Source organism: Lepisosteus oculatus, chromosome 3, assembly GCF_040954835.1.
Source record: "Lepisosteus oculatus isolate fLepOcu1 chromosome 3, fLepOcu1.hap2, whole genome shotgun sequence".
Lineage (NCBI taxonomy): Eukaryota > Metazoa > Chordata > Actinopteri > Semionotiformes > Lepisosteidae > Lepisosteus > Lepisosteus oculatus.
The window spans coordinates 10,002,722-10,024,462 of NC_090698.1; the positions used below are offsets into that span (position 1 = coordinate 10,002,722).

General features: G+C 52.0%; 1 protein-coding gene and 1 long non-coding RNA gene across 9 annotated transcripts in view; both read left to right on the forward strand.

Moving 5' to 3' along the window:
• The first annotated feature begins 3,360 nt into the window (after positions 1-3,360).
• Positions 3,361-5,495, forward strand: LOC138235253 (uncharacterized). Its single transcript, XR_011188096.1, has 2 exons — positions 3,361-5,007; positions 5,048-5,495. It is a non-coding gene; the product is annotated as an uncharacterized lncRNA (long non-coding RNA).
• Positions 5,496-6,858: 1,363 nt separating this feature from the next.
• mink1 (misshapen-like kinase 1) overlaps positions 6,859-21,741 on the forward strand; it is a 38,937-nt gene continuing 24,054 nt past the window's right edge. For 5 of the 8 annotated variants that reach the window (XM_069186720.1, XM_069186722.1, XM_069186724.1 and 2 more), the window contains exons 1-4: positions 6,861-8,100; positions 19,304-19,369; positions 20,556-20,738; positions 20,868-20,978. In XM_069186720.1, coding sequence (XP_069042821.1) covers positions 8,044-8,100; positions 19,304-19,369; positions 20,556-20,738; positions 20,868-20,978 — 417 coding nt within the window. In that variant the 5' untranslated portion in view covers positions 6,861-8,043. Of the gene's footprint in view, positions 8,101-19,303; positions 19,370-20,555; positions 20,739-20,867; positions 20,979-21,741 lie in introns of all 8 variants that reach the window. The other 3 variants (XM_069186719.1, XM_069186721.1, XM_069186726.1) reach the window with 2 other exon arrangements.

Here is a 21,741-nt window from a genome sequence, read left to right on the forward strand (position 1 = left end):
CAGGTTGTAACACCAGTGACACCTGTGACTCCTGTGATGGGCTGTGACACCTGGAACATGTTGTAACACCTGGAGCACCTGTGACGGGCTGTGACACCTGTGACTCCTGTGATGGGTTGTAACATCAGTGACACCTGTGACGGGTTGTGACACCTGGGACAGGTTGTAACACCTGTGATGGGTTTTGACGGCTGTTACACTGGGAACAGGTTGTGACACCAGTGACTCCTGTGACGGGTTGTGACTCCTGTAACTGGCTGTAACACCCGTGACTCCTGTAACTGGCTGTAACACCCGTGACTCCTGTGACAGGTTGTAACACCTGGGACACCTGTGGCAGCTGATGGGCTGTGACAACTTGGTCAGGTTGTGACACCGGGAACAGGTTGTAACACCAGTGACACCTATAACGGGTTGTGACACCTGGGACACCTGTGGCAGCTGATGGGCTGTGACAACTGGGTCAGGTTGTGACACCGGGAACAGGTTGTAACACCAGTGACACCTATAACGGGCTGTGACACCTGGGACACCTGTGATGGGTTGTGACACTTGTGCACGGAGGATCTATGAACTGGGCCCCAGTATAAATGAAGAGGAACATGTTTCGCTGGACCAGACTGGGAGCTCATCATGGGCACTTGGAACAAGTGCCCGGTGCCTGGCGCTCGAGTCGCGCTCACAGAAACAGCGCCGAACTCACGGGGACAGTTGATTTGATTCAGCCCTCCTCCTCGGCGCATACAGGTGCACGAGGGAGTTTAGGCAGAACACGTCCACAGATTTTTCTGACTGTCTTCACATCCTCAGGGAGTAGGACATGTCCGTGTCTGATTCGCTGGCCCGGCCTGGGACAGTGGAAGCATAAACCCGAGAGAGCTGCATCAGCAGGGGAGCGGGCGGGCCTGTGCCCGCTGGTGGACACTGGCGATCTTGGCGCCCTCTGCTGGCTGATAGTGATGTTAGCACTCTGCTGCTGGCACTGGTGATGTTCCTGGGGGCTCCTGAGTGCACAGTTTTCAGGATGCGATACTCTCGAACAGGGCAGCCCACTTTAGAAAGGGGACACAATTAAAACAGACCTTTTATAAACAAATAACAAGGCTTTTGTGCATCGAAAATGATAGGAATCGAAGTTCTTTGGCGGAGTTCACCGCTGCCCCTGTGTCTATCAGTCATCACCGTTTCCAGTCGGCTGACATGTTCCCAGCCAGCTGGGTTGATTCTCCATGGCGTGTTGGACTGTAGCAGCTGTAACGGAGCCGCAGTCGTGCTTTTCTCTTAATGACGAATACAAGCTTTGTGCAGATTCCCAACGCTGGCAAGTGTAACATTTGCCCGGGGTGGAAAAAAACATTCATGCTGGCTATTAGATCTGGTTTGGGGCTGGTGGGGGGATTGTGCTTTTTCAAAACAAGCTTCCCTGAAACTAGAACAACAAAGCTGGGACACACCACCAAGCACAGAGTGCACCACACACTAACCACCAAGCACAGAGTGCACCACACACTAACACAGCAGCTGTCTTGGCACAAGGCGCCCCACTGTTCCTGACCTGGGCGTGATCACTTCCAGTGGCTACTGGTGCTCCAATCAAGGTGTTCCTATGGGTTTGCGGTAGAATTCCTTTCTTAAGCCGCTGACGCGATGTTTGTGGTATCTGTTTTTGGCAAGGAATGAATGGAAGAGAAAACATCTTTGAAACCTTCGCAGAGAAAACTTGCTGGAATGTAGGGATTCTCGATAAGTAGCTAGAAAAGACTGGGGAATTATTCCCAAGGAACATCCCAGCCCTTGAAAATGCTGCAAATATCAAGGCAGAAGAAATCTTGCAGTAGTTTGCTGTTCTGTAATATTGTAAAACATTGAACAGTAAAGTGCAATAAAATCCTAGTGAAATCAGGGTAAAAGTATAGTAAGGTCCAGTCAGATCTGTAAAGACACTCAGCCCAGCTCACCTGTACTTTTTTATTGACACTCCATCATGAACTTACTGTCAAACCCCCTTGTACGGTACTGCACTGTGCTTTGCTGTACTGTGGGACACAGATCAGTGCTCTACTGCGCTGTGCTGTACTGTACTGTGGGATACAGATCAGTTCTCTGCTGTACTGTACTGTGGGATACAGATCTGTGCACTACTGCACTGCACTGTGCTATACTATACTGTGGGATATAGATCAGTGCTCTACTGCACTGATCTGTACTGTACTATGGGATACAGATCTGTGATCTACTACACTGTGCTGTACTGTGGGATACAGATCTGTGCTCTACTGCACTGTCCTGTACTGTGGGATACAGATCTGTGCTCTACTGCACTGTGCTGTACTGTGGGATACAGATCTGTGCTCTACTGCACTGCACTGTGGGATACAGATCAGTGCTCTACTGCACTGTGCTGTACTCTACTGTGGGATACAGATCAGTGCTCTACTGCACTGTGCTGTACTCTACTGTGGGATACAGATCTGTGATCTACTGCACTGTGCTGTACTGTACTGTGGGATACAGATCTGTGAGCTGCTGTACTGTACTGTGGGATACAGATCAGTGCTCTACTGCACTGTGCTGTACTGTGGGATACAGATCAGTGCTCTACTGCACTGTGCTGTACTGTGGGATACAGATCTGTGCTCTACTGCACTGCACTGTAGGATACAGATCTATGCACTACTGCACTGTGCTGTACTCTACTGTGGGATACAGATCAGTGCTCTACTGCACTGTGCTTTGCTGTACTGTGGGATACAGATCTGTGATCTACTGCACTGTGCTGTACTGTACTATGGGATACACAACAGTCTTCTACTGCATTGTGTTGTACTGTGGGATTGATCTGTGCTCTGCTGCACTGTGCTGTACTGTACCGTGGGATACAGATCAGTGCTCTGCTGCACTGTGCTGTACTGTACCGTGGGATACAGATCAGTGCTCTGCTGCACTGTGCTGTGCTGTACTGTGGGGTACAGATCAGTGCTCTACTGCACTGCACTGCGCTGTGCTGTACTGTGGGATACAGATCTGTGCTCTACTGCACTGTGCTGTACTGTACTGTGGGATACAGATCTGTGCTCTACTGCATTGTGTTGTACTGTACTGTGGGATACAGATCTGTGCTCTACTGTACTGTGGGATACAGATCTGTGCTCTACTGCACTGTGCTTTGCTGTACTGTGGGATACAGATCAGTGCTCTACTGCACTGTGCTGTACTGTACTGTGGGATACAGATCTGTGCTCTACTGCACTGTACTGTACTGTGGGGTACAGATCTGTGCTCTACTGCACTGTGCTTTGCTGTACTGTGGGATACAGATCTGTGCTCTACTGTGCTGTACTGTACTGTGGGGTACAGATCTGTGCTCTACTGCACTGTGCTGTACTGTACTGTGGGGTACAGATCTGTGCTCTACTGCACTGCGCTGTGCTGTACTGTGGGATACAGATCTGTGCTCTACTGCACTGTGCTGTACTGTACTGTGGGATACAGATCTGTGCTCTACTGCATTGTGTTGTACTGTACTGTGGGATACAGATCTGTGCTCTACTGCACTGTGCTTTGCTGTACTGTGGGATACAGATCAGTGCTCTACTACACTGTGCTTTGCTGTACTGTGGGATACAGATCTGTGCTTTGCTGTACTGTTGGATACAGATCTGTGCTCTACTGCACTGTGCTGTACTGTACTGTGGGATACAGATCTGTGCTCTACTGCACTGTGCTGTACTGTACTGTGGGATACAGATCTGTGCTCTACTGCACTGTGCTGTACTGTACTGTGGGATACAGATCTGTGCTCTACTGCACTGTGCTTTGCTGTACTGGGAGAGCTGTGCTGTAACAGGCAGTCTTATCTGGCAGAGAGGGAGGCAGTTAAGAGAAGTGTTTGAGAGAGAAGAGAGGAACAGAGCGTACTGTTACTGTGCAGTCTGTGGGCGGCTTGTTTCTCTCTCTGCGTACAGTACCTCTCTCTAACTCTTCCTCGCTCTCGCTCGGTCAGGCAGTGAGAACCGTGCCACCAGTATGCACGGAGCTGTTGTTATGGAGACAGTTAGCAGGAGACGGATCAGGATTTTGCGAAGGGGGAGAGGAGGACAGGAGTGAGAGGAAGGAGGAAAGGGGGTGGCGAAGTGTTATAATTATAATCACTCATCGTCGCTGCAGCTTTTGCAGCCGTTGTCCTGGCAACCGCTGATTTTATTTTAAAAAAATGCTGATATTGGGGAAGAAATGTATACACACATAAAAAGAATTGGAACAAATGTAGGTTGTAAACTTGAGGACAAAAAAGGGCATCAGAAGATGGAAAGTGACAGGGAGGCAGTGTGGGCTAGTGTTCAGAGCTGAGGCACTGGGAGAGAGGGAGGCAGTGTGGGCTAGTGTTCAGAGCTGAGGCAGTGAGAGAGAGGGAGGCAGTGTGAGCTAGTGATCAGAGCTGAGGCACTGGGAGAGAGAGGCAGTGTGGGCTAGTGTTCAGAGCTGAGGCAGTGTGGGCTAGTGTTCAGAGCTGAGGCAGTGAGAGAGAGGCAGTGTGCGCTAGTGTTCAGAGCTCAGGCAGTGAGAGAGGCAGTGTGGGCTAGTGTTCAGAGCTGAGGCACTGGGAGAGAGAGGCAGTGTGGGCTAGTGTTCAGAGCTGAGGCAGTGTGGGCTAGTGTTCAGAGCTGAGGCAGTGAGAGAGAGGCAGTGTGCGCTAGTGTTCAGAGCTCAGGCAGTGAGAGAGGCAGTGTGGGCTAGTGTTCAGAGCTGAGGCACTGGGAGAGAGAGAGGCAGTGTGGGCTAGTGTTCAGAGCTGAGGCAGTGAGAGAGAGGCAGTGTGCGCTAGTGTTCAGAGCTCAGGCAGTGAGAGAGGCAGTGTGGGCTAGTGTTCAGAGCTCAGGCAGTGAGAGAGGCAGTGTGGGCTAGTGTTCAGAGCTGAGGCACTGGGAGAGAGAGAGGCAGTGTGGGCTAGTGTTCAGAGCTCAGGCAGTGTGGGCTAGTGTTCAGAGCTGAGGCAGTGAGAGAGAGGCAGTGTGCGCTAGTGTTCAGAGCTCAGGCAGTGAGAGAGGCAGTGTGGGCTAGTGTTCAGAGCTGAGGCACTGGGAGAGAGAGAGGCAGTGTGGGCTAGTGTTCAGAGCTGAGGCAGTGAGAGAGAGGCAGTGTGCGCTTGTGTTCAGAGCTCAGGCAGTGAGAGAGGCAGTGTGGGCTAGTGTTCAGAGCTGAGGCACTGGGAGAGAGAGAGGCAGTGTGGGCTAGTGTTCAGAGCTCAGGCAGTGGGAGAGGGAGGCAGTGTAGAATCTGGAATTCAATTAAACTTCTAATGAGGTGTGGTTTGTAGAGGTCTTAACTGGTGATTTTTAATGCAAGCTTTAAATTACTGCACTACAATGTAATACTGCACATCAAACTTTTCTGGTCTTTAAGAACTTTTTATTATTGTATTAAAACCCTAACATTTTTATATTCTAGAAACCTGAAAAGGTGAATTTTAATAAAGTCACTAATTTTCTTGCAAATGTGTGTGTTTGGTTTAAAAGCTCCTCTGAAGAATGAATTGTGCTTGTTGTAACCGTGAGCAAGATGCTTCAGTGAAATGTTGAGCTGTATAAATGAGATGAAATATAGCAGAATAGAAACAATAGCTTCTCTTACCTCTTGCTACAGGTGAGTGGACAATACAGGTTGAGAGCAAAAGAGGTGCACAGTACAGCCAGCTGGCTGGTTCACTGGCATGGCCTGGCCACACCTGCTTATACTGATGAGAGGGAGAGGCGCACCTTTTCACCTTTCAGTGCATTTTGTTGTCTGTTACCATTGTCTAATCGGGTACAAAGGGTCACTTCTGCCACTCCCTGGTGCCCAGATATCTCTAGGTTTCGTCTGAGGTTATCACTAAACCTCCACACCTCCTGACTCCGAGGGCTGAGTCAAGCCTGACGGCCTTTCAGCAACTGGCACATCAGAGAGCCGAACAGATGGTCGGCAACACGAGCTTCCTGCTTCACGCAGGGCGTCGCAGACACCTCAGGCTTCCTTGCGAGCGGAGCCCATCCGTCTCCGGCGTGGGAATTCTGGGAGTGTTCATGTCCTGCAGGCCCCTGAAACACCTGAGCTGGCCTGTTTTTCCAGCTCCTGTGGGAGGGAGGGGGGAGAGTCTCTCTCTTCCCCTGTGCTGCCGGTGGCCGGTCGTTCCGCTGCATTCCGGAGGCCCTGTACCTTGCCCTTCTTCGGTTTAGCTTTCAGCAAAACTTTATTGAGTACTTCAAAGGGATAAGAAGCAGGGAGAAATGTGAAAATCTCACATGAACCACCCTCCAGTCCTGTCCCATTTTCCCAACCCCTAAATTCCTAAATGAAATTCTCCCCCTCCCTGAATTCCGAGAGTCCCCATTCCCAGCCATAGTAAACATAAGGTCCCAAACGAGAGGTGCTCATTTGGTCCCTGTTACTCATGGTTGCTGGAGAAATCCCAGGAAATCCGCTTCAAGAGCAGCCTTGTCTGTTCCAGACACCCACCACTCTTGGTGTCTTTGCTTCTTTTTAGTTTCCCGCTCAATGCTGTCCAGTCGTGGTTGATTTAGTCAGTAACTTTCTGAACTTGGCCCAAGACCCCTAGACCTTCCTGTGGAACACTAAAGAGATTCAGTTCCTTTCACTTGTCCGGGCGAGGAAATTTCATCCGAGCCCAGAAATGTACACGGTGCCTCATCTTTGGGCTGATGTCCAAATAGCATTGGGCCGTGGCTATATTCCATATGACTATGAATTTGATATTGGAGACGCGTCCACCTCTAGCAACAAATTACCATCGCGGAGGGGGAGATGGGGAAGTCGCCCGCACCGGACCTCGCTGTAACGCGGCGCGGTGTGTCCCTGGTGAGGTGCCGTAGTTCGCCTACCCAGGAAGAGCTGGGCACGGAGCGACAGACAGCTCTATGGAGAGAGTGTGTGTGTATTCGTGACTGCAAGAGAGAGGCACGGACCAGACGAGGAAAACAACACTGGAGTAACAGCAGGCGAAGCAGAAGGACAAGAGCGGACGAAGAGGGCCGGGGCTTGTTGGCGGTCGCAGGAGCAGGACTGTGGATTTGCGGCGATTGGGGGGGATTTTATTTTCGAGACACGAATTGTTTTTTTTTTTTCTTCTTCTTCCTTGTCAGCTTCAAGTCGCCTTCTGCTGGAGAGAGAGAGCAGAGCGGGGCGGAGAGAGACTGCGGTGGCCGACGATCCGGGCTGTTAGCGCAGGACGAGAGAGACGGGCAGAAAGTTGGAGGTTAAAGCTGAACCAGCTATTTAGAAAAAATAGTTCTGGAATTGTTTTGGTGTAAAAAAGGACTTTTAAAAACACGCGTCGTCTCTCATTCAGTGTAGGGCGAAACTTGGCTTTCGTGAATTAGCTACGGCGAGCTGCCTCTTCTCAACCTCTCCCCACCCTCGGAAAAAAGGGATCTGAATTTTCTAAAACTTGGAATTTTCTGGTAATCGCCCGTCTTGCTGACCCGTTCGCCCGCGACTCGTATCGATTATATAAGAGAAGGCGGGGAGTAGGGGCGAGAGCCGTCAACCGACAGGCGTTTTGGCGTTTTTAAATGCTAATCTGCCTGCTCGCTGGTCCGGGGTGCCCGCCGAGGACGAGGGCAGGCTTGCCAACATGAACGCTCACCCCCAGCCGTCCGCAATCTCGACTCCCTCCCTCCCTGCCGCCGAGCAGCGCGACGAGACGAGAGACGGCTCGATTATTTCGGTGTTTTGGTGAGAGCACCCCCCTCCCCGGAGCCCCACAACAACACTGTCAAGTTTGTGCTGAACCGACACAACCCCAGTGCTTTTTAACTGCGCACCCAGCGAGGCGGAGGTGCGCAGCTCCGGGTACTGTACGGGATTTTACCCTGTAAATGTCCGTTCTGGCGTTCACCTAGCGAGGACCAGCCCCATACGCAGCAGCCTTGCAGGTGTCCTCTCCCACGGCCGGCATTATCGCACAGCAATAAAATCCACGCTGGATAAGGCGGCATAGGATTTTTTTTACCCCTTCATTTTTAACTTCATTTTGTTGTGACAAAAATGTCTGAAAACGCGCCTACCAGAAGCTTAGACGACATCGACCTCGCCGCCTTACGGGTGAGTAAAAATACGGATAATTATTGCTGGTCCCCCCGTTTAAATTTCCCCGTCTTTGCCTGTCAGTCTCTCGTGTATATGTGTGTGTGTTCGGGGGTTTAATCGGCTCAGAAGTGGAATTTAATATGCTCAAAGGGCGACTCAGTAGCTGCTGTTTTTCTACAACTTCGATGTGGGTGTTCTGCGTTTATGCATATATTTCTCAGCCTCCCAGACTGACACCAGTTCTGCACATGACGCATCTGTGTACATGATCCGTAACAAGCAGCTAGAAACGTTGCTCACCAGGGTTATTGGGTTAAACAGCACCGGCTAGTCGCTGCAGACAGTTTAAATCTGGTTTATATTAATCACATTACAGGGGATTGGGGGTCCTGGACTGTTACTGACACAGCCGGGGTCGTGGCGGGGGATTACTGAAGTACCGGGTGGATTGTAAATCAGACCGTGTTTTTCCGTGATTTATATCTATGTCCTTATTTTCCCAAAACGTAAATCGATGGTGGAGGCGGCGGTTGTGATGAAAGACGCGAATTCAAACGACAAATGGCAGAAACACGTAGAGACCCGGGGAAACGGGCCCTGTTTGAGGGTGGCTGGGGGGGGCTGGTGTAACTGTTACCGTTACAGTGTGGACAATTCAGATTCCGTCTCCCGGGGTCGGCGCCTGTGGGCTGACCCCCTCCCGTGTTGGACCGCACGGTCTGTGTTCTTGCTGTTTTTTGTATTTCTGAATTGAGTAATTGTCAGAGTAAGAAGTGGTCCTAGCTCTGGACCTGGACACTCACACACACCTGAGAGTGAGACTCCGCCTACAGCAGGGGACACACTCACTCACACACACCTGAGAGTGAGACTCCGCCTACAGCGGGGGACACACTCACTCACACACACCTGAGAGTGAGACTCCGCCTACAGCGGGGGACACACTCACTCACACACACCTGAGAGTGAGACTCCGCCTACAGCGGGGGACACACTCACTCACACACACCTGAGAGTGAGACTCCGCCTACAGCGGGGGACACACTCACTCACACACACCTGAGAGTGAGACTCCGCCTACAGCGGGGGACACACTCACTCACACACACCTGAGAGTGAGACTCCGCCTACAGCGGGGGACACACTCACTCACACACACCTGAGAGTGAGACTCCGCCTACAGCGGGGGACACACTCACTCACACACACCTGAGAGTGAGACTCCGCCTACAGCGGGGGACACACTCACTCACACACACCTGAGAGTGAGACTCCGCCTACAGCGGGGGACACACTCACTCACACACACCTGAGAGTGAGACTCCGCCTACAGCGGGGGACACACACACTCACACACACCTGAGAGTGAGACTCCACCTACAGCAGGGGACACACACACACACACCTGAGAGTGAGACTCTGCCTACAGCAGGGGACACACACACACTCACACACACCTGAGAGTGAGACTCCACCTACAGCAGGGGACACACACACACACACCTGAGAGACTCCGCCTACAGCAGGGGACACACACACACCTAAGAGTGAGACTCCGCCTACAGCGGGGGACACACTCACTCACACACACCTGAGAGTGAGACTCCGCCTACAGCGGGGGACACACTCACTCACACACACCTGAGAGTGAGACTCCGCCTACAGCGGGACACACGCACACATGCACACCTGAGAGTGAGACTCCACCTACAGCAGGACACACACACACACACACACACACCTGAGAGTGAGACTCCACCTACAGCAGGACACACACACACACACACACACCTGAGAGTGAGACTCTGCCTACAGCAGGACACACACACACTCACACACACCTGAGAGTGAGACTCTGCCTACAGCAGGACACACACACACTCACACACACCTGAGAGTGAGACTCTGCCTACAGCAGGACACACACACACTCACACACACCTGAGAGTGAGACTCTGCCTACAGCAGGACACACACACACTCACACACACCTGAGAGTGAGACTCTGCCTACAGCAGGACACACACACACTCACACACACCTGAGAGTGAGACTCCGCCTCCAGCAGGACACACACACACTCACACACACCTGAGAGTGAGACTCCGCCTACAGCAGGACACACACACACACACACACACCTGAGAGTGAGACTCTGCCTACAGCAGGACACACACACACACACCTACCTGAGAGTGAGACTCCACCTCCAGCAGGAGACACACACACACACACCTGAAAGTGAGACTCCGCCTACAGCAGGGGATACACACACACACCTGAGAGTGAGACTCCGCCTACAGCAGGACACACACACACACACACTCACACCTGAGAGTGAGACTCCACCTCCAGCAGGAGACACACACACACACTCACACCTGAGAGTGAGACTCCACCTCCAGCAGGGGGCACACACACACTCACACACACCTGAGAGTGAGACTCCACCTCCAGCAGGGGGCACACACACACTCACACACACCTGAGAGTGAGACTCCACCTCCAGCAGGGGGCACACACACACACACCTGAGAGTGCGACTCCACCTACAGCAGGAATTCAGCTTTAGAGGAGAGAGGAGCACTAGTATCTCCATTCCGAGTTCCATTCCAGCAGCTTTTCAGGTCAGTTAAGGGTTGAGATCCGTGAGGATCTTGACTCGGGACCAGGTTTTATCAGATGCAGCAACAACAGTACAACCTGTTGATGATGTGGACATACTTAAGAAATGATTAACCTGCACGTCTACTGATGCTTCTAGTTCTACCCAAGAGCCTCCTGCAGTGCATAGAACCTTGCTGTCTCTAACTGTGGTGCGATGGGATTGTGATTGAGAACATTAAATCCTGGACTGGATCAGACTGCTGTACAGTGGGAGTGTGATTCAGATCACTACAGGACCTGGAGTGGATCAGACTGCTGTACAGTGGGAGTGTGATTCAGATCACTACAGGACCTGGAGTGGATCAGACTGCTGTACAGTGGGAGTGTGATTGAGAACACTACAGGACCTGGAGTGGATCAGACTGCTGTACAGTGGGAGTGTGATTCAGATCACTACAGGACCTGGAGTGGATCAGACTGCTGTACAGTGGGAGTGTGATTGAGAACACTACAGGACCTGGAGTGGATCAGACTGCTGTACAGTGGGAGTGTGATTGAGAACACTACAGGACCTAGAGTGGATCAGACTGCTGTACAGTGGGAGTGTGATTCAGATCACTACAGGACCTGGAGTGGATCAGACTTCTGTACAGTGGGAGTGTGATTGAGAACACTACAGGACCTGGAGTGGATCAGACTGCTGGTCAGTGGGAGTGTGATTCAGATCACTACAGGACCTGGAGTGGATCAGACTGCTGTACAGTGGGAGTGTGATTGAGAACACTACAGGACCTGGAGTGGATCAGACTGCTGTACAGTGGGAGTGTGATTCAGATCACTACAGGACCTGGAGTGGATCAGACTGCTGTACAGTGGGAGTGTGATTGAGAACACTACAGGACCTAGAGTGGATCAGACTGCTGTACAGTGGGAGTGTGATTCAGATCACTACAGGACCTGGAGTGGATCAGACTTCTGTACAGTGGGAGTGTGATTGAGAACACTACAGGACCTGGAGTGGATCAGACTGCTGGTCAGTGGGAGTGTGATTCAGATCACTACAGGACCTGGAGTGGATCAGACTGCTGGTCAGTGGGAGTGTGATTGAGAACACTACAGGACCTGGAGTGGATCAGACTGCTGGTCAGTGGGAGTGTGATTGAGAACACTGCAGGACCTGGAGTGGATCAGACTGCTGTGCAGTGGGAGTGTGATTGAGAACACTACAGGACCTAGAGTGGATCAGACTGCTGTGCAGTGGGAGTGTGATTGAGATCACTACAGGACCTGGAGTGGATCAGACTGCTGGTCAGTGGGAGTGTGATTGAGAACACTACAGGACCTGGAGTGGATCAGACTGCTGGTCAGTGGGAGTGTGATTGAGAACACTGCAGGACCTAGAGTGGATCAGACTGCTGGTCAGTGGGAGTGTGATTGAGAACACTACAGGACCTGGAGTGGATCAGACTGCTGGTCAGTGGGAGTGTGATTGAGAACACTACAGGACCTAGAGTGGATCAGACTGCTGTACAGTGGGAGTGTGATTGAGAACACTACAGGACCTGGAGTGGATCAGACTGCTGTACAGTGGGAGTGTGATTGAGAACACTGCAGGACCTAGAGTGGATCAGACTTCTGTACAGTGGGAGTGTGATTGAGAACACTACAGGACCTGGAGTGGATCAGACTGCTGTACAGTGGGAGTGTGATTCAGATCACTACAGGACCTAGAGTGGATCAGACTGCTGTACAGTGGGAGTGTGATTGTTAACATTGTGCCACCTGGAGTGGGAGTGAGATCTGTTTCACTGTTAGATTGTGACTTCTTACTGAACGTATTAGGAAACATGCGAAAGATTCTATAGGTGAGCACTGCTATTCATATCGCTCCTGCTGTTATAAATAGCTGGAATAAGTAATTAACTCATCAGAAATGTTGACCCCACTTTTAAAGGATTGGTAATAAGTCTAAATTGCTAAATTTGCCCTTGTGCCCAGACGGTCTTTGTGAATGTTTGTAATTAGTCATTAGTACGTTAGTCATTGTTAATACACACCCTGGGAGATTACAGTGCCTATGGTGGTGGTTTTAATAAAGAATTTGAATATGGAGACAGTTATTTATTATAAATAATTATTAAGCGACAGCAGGGAAACCAGTCAAATTCCCATTGCACAGCGGTCTGATCCCTTTCAGGTTTTACCAGCTGCTGAAGGAACTTTTACAACCTCCACTGATGAAGCTGAAATAACACTGTTTTATGTTTAAGTTATCGGTCCATCCCTACTTTATTGAAGAGAAGCAGCGATACAGGTTGAAATGAGCACCAGTCCACAGCACACAGGTCTGAAAGGGGTTGACCAAGACACTACATGATAATTGGACAATGATCCATCCTCTTCACTGGTAAAGGCTTGGTGTGAACGATGGGACTTCAGGTCTCTAATGGACACTCTAATGGAGGTTGGATGGACACACAAGACAGCAGGTGTCGATGGACACAGACCATATGGATGGAGAGATGGACACAAGACAGCACATGTGCATGAACAGAGAGGACAGATGGACACAAGACAGCACATGTGCATGAACAGAGAGGACAGATGGACACAAGACAGCACATGTGCATGAACAGAGAGGACAGATGGACACAAGACAGCACATGTGCATGAACAGAGAGGACAGATGGACACAAGACAGCACATGTGCATGAACAGAGAGGACAGATGGACACAAGACAGCACATGTGCATGAACAGAGAGGACAGATGGACACAAGACAGCACATGTGCATGAACAGAGAGGACAGATGGACACAAGACAGCACATGTGCATGAACAGAGAGGACAGATGGACACAAGACAGCACATGTGCATGAACAGAGAGGACAGATGGACACAAGACAGCACATGTGCATGAACAGAGAGGACAGATGGACACTTGACAGCGGACGTGGATGGACAGAGAGGACAGATGGACACAAGACAGCAGATATGGATGGCCAGAAAGGACAGATGGACACAGACCACTTGGATGAAGAGATGGACACAAGATAGCACACGTGGATAGGCAGAGAGAACAGATGGACACACAAGACAACTCACATGGATGGAGAAAGGAGACAGATGGACACATTTGGAGGGACAAATAGTCCCCCAGTGCTGAATTGTTTGTGCCTCTGATACATTTGGATAGACAGAGAGGACAGCTGGATGGACAGATGGACACAGACCCCTTGAAGTGACAAACAGACAGCTTAGTTGAATGGGAAAAGTGGACACTTGGATGGACAAACAGATGGACAGAGTGGACACTTGGACAGAGAGAATGCTCAGATGGACAGATGAGCTCATTCCTGGTGCTCTTGATCCTCCGGACAGTGCCTGTCTTAATAGCTCTGCCAGCTTCCTCTGGGGTTGATGGGTGTTTCAGGGACTTTGGATTACAGTTGGGAGGATTGAACATTTCACACCGGTTTCTTTATCTGCCTCCTCCAGTAGTAAAAGTTGCTTTAAGACTCAGACTTATGAGTTCAGCTCCTGCAGAACTGCTCTTCTTCCATCTGACATGCCTGGCTGTCAGGGCTGTTGCCCATGTGAAGCACTACAAGCTGCACAGTGCCTGACAGGAGTCTCTCGCTGACATCGCTCCAGCCCGTATGCACCGTGGTGCGTCCCAGGAGCCTCTGCTGCTCCGAAGGCTTAAAAACGCCTGGCCAGTTTGAGCCCAGGCTTTGCCACAAATCAACCAGAGTCCCAGGGCAACTTTGTGATAGAGAGCTCCACCTTTGCAACAGAAGGAAGATTACAAACTAGTGGAGGCCATTCAGCCACTCCTACCCGCTCAGTACTGAGCTGCTAGCAAACATCTGTGAATCACAGACCCACTGCACAGCAGGCTGATCCAGTCCAGGTTTAAGGGCTCTCAATCACATTCCCACTGCACAGCAGGCTGATCCACTCCAGGTTTTACAGGGCTCTCAATCAAAGTCCCACTGCACAGCAGGCTGATCCACTGCATGTTTTACAGGGCTCTCTATAACACAGTCCCACCGCACAGCAGGCTGATCTACTCCAGGTTTTACAGGGCTCTCAATCACATTCCCACTGCACAGCAGGCTGATCCACTCCAGGTTTTACAGGGCTCTCAATCACATTCCCACTGCACAGCTGGCTGATCCACTTCAGGTTTTACAGGGCTCTCAATCACATTCCCACTGCACAGCAGGCTGATCTGTTCCAGGGTTTGGGAGCTACTAGAGGTTTCTACCAGTGCAAACAGCAATGGTATTCTGTTATTTTAAGCATGACATGCATCCACCTCTAGTAATTTACCCAAATTAAGGTATAAAGCTTGTAATCTGTAGCAGGTGGTGTTGTTTCAAGACATGGGAGCCACTTGCAGTTAGTAAGCAGTGGAGCGGATCAGACACTGCGAAGCTGTTTGACAGCGCTGTAAAATCAAGTTTATCGGACCCCAGTGCAGCGAGAATCTGGGGTGCAGCTTTCCCATTCGTATCCGCTCATTCCTCGCCAGTCCCCTCTCCCCCTGGTGTGGTACAGTAGGTTCAGCCCGACTCCTTCAGGCTGTGTTCTTTGCTAATTCTCCGGTGAGCGAGAGGGCAGGGAGACACAGGCAGAGAGATGGAATGAGAGAAAAAAGGGGGCAGAGAGTGGGAGGGAGAGAGGGAGAGGGATCTCTTTGGAACAGAGTGATGATTAATCAGGTCTTGCTGTTTAATAGTGTCCTACCACCCACCGCCCGCCACACTGACACACACACTCTGACAGAGCCGCGCTGGCGCGCTTGGCCTGCAGCAGGAGCGACAGGGAAGCAGATTCATCCGCCGCAAGGTGGCCGAAGGTGTAGATTCGGCTACCCGTGGCCCGTTTTCAGGTTTGCCGTGGCGATCCCAGCGGAAACCCGAGCTCGTTGTTAGTTCAAGTGCCGGGGGAGTGAAACGAGCCCAGGGCGGGGCAGCTTCCCGCTGAAACACCCCCCCCTGGTGGAGAGAGAGACGGCGGATGTCCCTGCCGTTTCTCCCCGGGAGGCGCAAGGGTGCAGCTGGGGTAGAAATAAAACACTTCGCAGCGTGAGGGCGGTCCCGAGCGTCTCCCTCATGGATCTCCCCAAGCGCCCGTTCAGTCGTTCCTCGAAGGATCCCAGGGAATCTGCTCGCACCCCAGGGCTCCGCAGCTCCCAAATCCCCCACTACCCCCCCCGCCTGTTCTCCGTCCCTGAATCTCCACCTAGGGCCTCGGACCCCGGCTGATTTTCCGTTTCCCTGTAGCCAAGCCCCCCGCAGTCTTGTCTGGGATGTGGGACTATGTGGGGGGAAAGGCGTCCTCAGCCCCGGCCCAGTTCTTGTTTCTGCAGAGCTGCGCTCAAGAGGAGCGGCCTCCCCTCCCGGCGTGGAGGCGCCAGGTCTCCTCTCCGTCGCGGCTCACAGCGACAGGCGGGGGGGCCTCCGGGTGACGGGACCCTGCTCTCCAAGTGAGCCCCCCTGGGGATGGTGTGTGTGCCCTCTGCGCCGCTCCCAGTGCTGTGGAGAGAAGGCGGGCCGGCTAGGCTCGGCCCCGGTGACCCAGCCTGGGCCCGGCGTGCTGGCTCTGCCCCGGGTCAGGTGTGATAAGGCCAGACCCCCCCCCCCCTGAGCCTCACCTCCTCCTACCAGCAGGAGATGGAGGGAATTCCCCCCAGCTCGCTCCGTGAGAGCAGCTCGTTCTCCGATGTGTCCTGGCACGCAGGCCGCGCGGCACATTGCTGGGAATCACTCAGATGTGTCGTGTCTCGGGAAGAAACGGCACTTGGACAAAGTTTCATTTTCAGGTGTCAGACTGTGTGTGTCTTTGAACCTGCAGCGATGTGCACGGATCTGCCATTCACTTGACCTCTCAGTCCCCTGATAAACCTTCACCCTGCTGCCTACGGGAACGTGAAATCAGGGGAAAAGCATGGTCAAGTGCAGTAAAGCACTGCTGAGGCAGAAGTTCTTTTCGGATCCTGATGTTTTGTGTGTTTTAGTTTCACTGATCCTGGAGACTCGCTGATCCATCTGCCATTCGACTATCCCTCTGTTCTCTCTCCCTCCCTCTCTCTCCCTCCCTCTGTCCTGATCCATCCATCGTGTTACACCCCCTGTCCCACCCCCACAAGAGAGCGCGGGAGAGGCGGAATGAAGAAACATTCGTATCTAACTGGATTTCTTTTAAAAAACCGATCGCCCACCCGTTCCGCCTACGGATTCGGAAGAGAGAGAGAGAATGCTAGCTATTACATCAGAGTGCGCTCGGGGTGTCTGTGCTTTATTTCACCTGGAAGGATGGAGTGAGTGGGCGCGCGGGTGCGTGGGAGAGGAGGCTGGCAGCAGGCAGCGCGCGCCTCTGACCCCATGTGACGACTGCTCCACGTCACGGCTTCCGACTCTCAACGGTTCGGCACTTTGCTTTGGGAATAGCCCGGTTCTGGAACCCTGTGGCCAGAAGCAGCTCCCCACGATGTGAGAACAGGGGTTCCCCAGGCTGGTTGATCTAGGGCAGAGGGCCCTCACCCTGGGCCTAGAGACCCCTGACCACTTGGTTTGAAATGATTGGAAACGCCTGTAAATTCCGGGTGAATTAAGGGGGAAAATCATTCTGTAACGGCAACTCTGGTCCTTGAGGGCTGACAGGGACTCTGGTTTTGGTCCCAGATGTTCTCCGAGTTCCTTAATTTAACACTCCGCCTGCTTAATTGGTGTGAAATTCCCAGGTCTTTAGTGATTTAGTGAAGCCCTGCAGATCCTGGGCTCTTCCACAGTGTGCTGAGACCCCAGATCTAGAGCAGCAGTCTAGCTGGTGCAGTTTTCTGTGTGTCGAACTTGGTTGTGTAGTATTGGGTGAGCTGTTCCCAGAACAGTGGGGTGAACCGGCAGTGTGAAAGAAGGCCACAACAGAGGAGAGGCTCCAGGCGAGCCTGTTGTTCCCTTGTGGTTCCTGGTAGCACATCTGAGGGATCCGAAGGAATCTGCTTCCGTGTGCCCTAGTTGTTCCCTACTCCTGCCATTCTTTGTGCAAAGAAGTGCCTCCTGCTCCAAATCCTGTTCCTGGTATTCTGGTACTCTGGTTCAGCCTGTCGGTAACTGACAGCTGAATACTTGTATCACTGCCCCGTGGTGTCCTGAGGACTCTGTTCCCTTCAGCTTCCCCTTAGACCTGGGATTGTGAGAGTGCGGTAGGAGAAACAGTGATCCTGCATTTAAGAAAATGCGGTGATGAACTGCGGTCCTTTGTTTTTCCCTACATCGGTCTGGAAAAAAGCAATGAGAATGAGTCTGGGAGCCGCGTGATCCCAGCAGGCTGCCCGCCCCGTTCCTCTGGTGGGCACTGTGAGTCCGGTCCAGGAGGGGCTCGTGCAGGGAGCTCTGTCCCGGAGAGGTCAGGCCCCGGGCGCGCAGGATGGAAAGGAAGAAGGTGCAGGAACGCCCGGAGTCTGTGTGTGTGTCCCTGCACAGGAACTACAGTAAATACCTCCCGCTCTGCCTCTCTGCTGCTGCAGTGCTCCCGCAGACACATTATTATTCCAAAAACCAGGCTGCTGTTCCTCCTGCTGTCTTCCCTTTCAGCTCTCTGTCAGCCTGTCCTGTCTCGGGCTCCCACTGTCTCTCCCATCTGACGGGCACAAGAGCTCAAGATGGGCAGAGCTCCCTGAATTAAACCGTGGTGTTGGTGCTCTGATCTGTGGTTAGTGTTATGCTGTCCTGTTATCACTTTGGGTGGCAAGGCTGCCTGTCCTAACACGATCCTGTGCAGTTTTTGCCGGCACATTGCGGGAGGTGAGGTTAGTTTGCAGACTGTTGCCTCAAACTCAGAATCTTCCCCCTGAATCCGCTGTAGCTGCATCTTGATCTGCCTGAGTGACTCTTAACGTGACCTTTGTCACTCACACCCGTACGTTCTCTGTGAATTGTGTGTTTTAAGAGGGTGGAGGCAAGCTGGGTTTCGAATTCGGCTCTGTCAATCGTTACCAAATACGGGAGCTGCGCTCAGCTCCCGTGTCTGTTTGAGGAGCTGCTAGTCACTTGTGTGCTCCAACAGTGCAGGACTGGTGTCAGCTGTCTTTCAGGTGTCTCACTGATGTCTCTGTCTCTCTGACGAATGTCTCCTTCTCTGATGACTGTTTGACTGTCTCCCTCCCTGTGCTCCGTCTCACTGATGTCTCCGTCTGTCTCTCCGATACCTGTGTTTCTGTCTCATGGCTGTATGACTGTCTCCCTCCCTGTGCTCCGTCTCACTGATGTCTCTGTCTGTCTCTCCGATACCTGTCTTTCTCGTTGATGGCTGAATGACTCCCTGCCTGCGCTGCGTCTCGCTGATGTCTGTCTGTCTGTCTGTCTGTCTGTCTGTCTGTCTGTCTGTCTGTCTGTCTGTCTGTCTGTCTGTCTGTCTGTCTGTCTGTCTGTCACCCATGTTTCTCTCTGATGGCTGTATGACTGTCTCCCTCCCCGTGGTCTGTCTCTCTGATACCTGTCTTTCTGTCTAATGGCTGTATGACTCTCTTCCTGCCTGCGTTGTGTCTCGCTGATGTCTCTGGATGTCCCTGATCCATGCCTAATTCCCTGTCTCTCTTGCAGGACCCAGCTGGGATCTTTGAGCTGGTGGAGGTGGTTGGCAATGGCACCTATGGCCAGGTCTACAAGGTGAGGGAGAGACGGCGCCAACTTTATCGCCCCCCATGTCTTGACCTGTCTGCTGGCCACCTGTTAGACATCTTGTCTGATCCCCGGCCTGCCTGTCCCACTGGCTCTCCTTTTTCCACCGGTCCCTCCTCCCTCTTGCCCCTTCCTGCTCTCCTCCTGTCTCTCCTCCCTGCTAAGACCTGGTGATTATCCCAGATTAGTTCAGCTCCACCTGTTAACTCCACAGGAAGAGTCTGCGCAGGGGAATGCCAGGAGGGCAGAGAAGAGAGAGGAGGAAATGAGAGGAAGGGGAGAGGCGAGACAGAGAAGAGAAAAGAAAGAGAGAGGATGGGATGGGGGAAAGAAAACAGGGAGTAAGTTAAGGATAAGAAAGAGGGGGGAGGGTTGTGTTTCAATCAATCCTGCTGGCACCCTAACACACGCTCATCTGCCCCCTCTGCTGGACAATTTGTCATCTTCAGGTCTGCAGATGTGTGCAGTACAGCGAACTGTCAGTATCAGGGCGTCCAACTGTGTTGTACTGCCCAGTGTGTCTGCATTAAAGAGGAACTGCAGTCCCAGTTTATCAGACCGGTTTTTAAATCTCTGCAAACAAATCAATTCATTGACGGTATAGAAAAGCTTGACAAATTTTGAATTAAGCACGAAATCGTGAACTTTGTGAAAGTACTGGATAGTCGTCATGTCGTCACAAGCCCTGGTCTCTCCATGCGCAAGAGCGAGAGTTCCCATGAACTGCGGCGTGATGCGGCCCTTCCTGCTCGCTAGTCACTGTCAGGACTCGTGGCCTGTGATGTGTGAGCGAATAAGTACAGGTTGTGCAGCAGACATGTTCCAATGAGCTCTGCATGCAGAGTTAACAGGTACTGTAAGTAGTATTTGTCGGCAAAACTGTCTCGAAGTAGAGAGCAGTATTTCTGTTGGATTAAAAGGGGTGGATTCACAAGCCTGCCTGTTTACAATGTTATAAGGCCACTTCACCTCCCCGGCAGTTGAGTTGCCCCGTTCTGAATTGCAGAGTACGGGCTGTGCATACCTGGAAATTAAGTCTGTTTTGTGAAGTAAATTAAGTAAATTTTGTCCGTGTCCATTTTACTTTTATTGTGGGTTGAAATGCACTCATCCACGCCGAATCTTTCTAATGCCAAAAATATAAAAATTGCCCCTTAACCTCTGTCTCTCTCAGGGTCGCCATGTGAAGACAGGCCAGCTGGCTGCTATCAAGGTGATGGACGTGACGGAGGAGGAAGAGGAGGAGATCAAGCAGGAGATCAACATGCTGAAGAAATACAGTCATCACCGCAACATCGCCACCTACTACGGCGCCTTTGTCAAGAAGAGCCCCCCTGGTCACGATGACCAGCTCTGGGTCTGTCCCCCTCCCTGCCTGTTTCTCTGCGCCTCCACTGGCCTGTCGCTCTGGCCGGCCGGCTGCCTGTGTTGATTCAGGGTGCCCAGGGCGTGGCTGTTAAACCTGTCTGTCTCTCTGCGTCCCCAGCTGGTGATGGAGTTCTGTGGCGCCGGCTCGGTCACAGACCTGGTCAAGAACACCAAGGGCAACTCCCTGAAGGAGGACTGGATCGCCTACATCTGCCGCGAGATCCTGCGGGTGGGTCCCTCTGCCCTGCTCTGCCTGCCGGGATGTCTCTCTCTCCCGGTGGAAACGGTGCCAGACGCGTCCCCTCATGCTAGCAGAGCTGGAGGACTTATTCCAGCGGTCTGAAGGCTTGCAGTGTAGACGCAGTCGGGCCAGGCTGTGGTATGAGTGGCCAATGCCCAGAAGGCACTTCACGCCAGCAGGCAAACTCGCCGCGTTTCCTGTCCTTCCATGATCCATTCTGGCCCGTTACGACATAGGACTGGATCCGAACGGCAGGAAGCTGTTCAGCCCGTCGAGTACGTTGGTGTATTAGTAGGCAGCGTATCCCAAGATCCCATCTAGCCAGACCTCGAAAGAAGCCACACTTCAACAACGTGGCTGGGGTGCTTGTTCCACACTCCTGCCACCCTTCATGTAAAGAGCTGCCTCCTGTTCTCAGTTTTAGATTATTTGTACTTTCCACTTGTGATCTCTGGTTTCTGTTTCACTGTTTATTTGGAAGAAATCTGCTGGGTTGATTTTCTCAGTGTCTGAATATTTTGAGTACTTGTATCAAGTCCCTTCATAGTCTTCTAACTCAAGAAGACTAAAGAGGTTCAGTTCATTTGCCTTTCAGTCTGGGACATGTCTTTAAACCTGGGAATGTATCTGGTTGCTCTCGTCCGCCTGGATTCCTGGATGTCTTTTCTAACACGGTGACCAAAAGTGTACACACTGTACTAAATGAGGCCTTACTCTTGCATTGTACAGCTAAACATAACATCTCTTGATT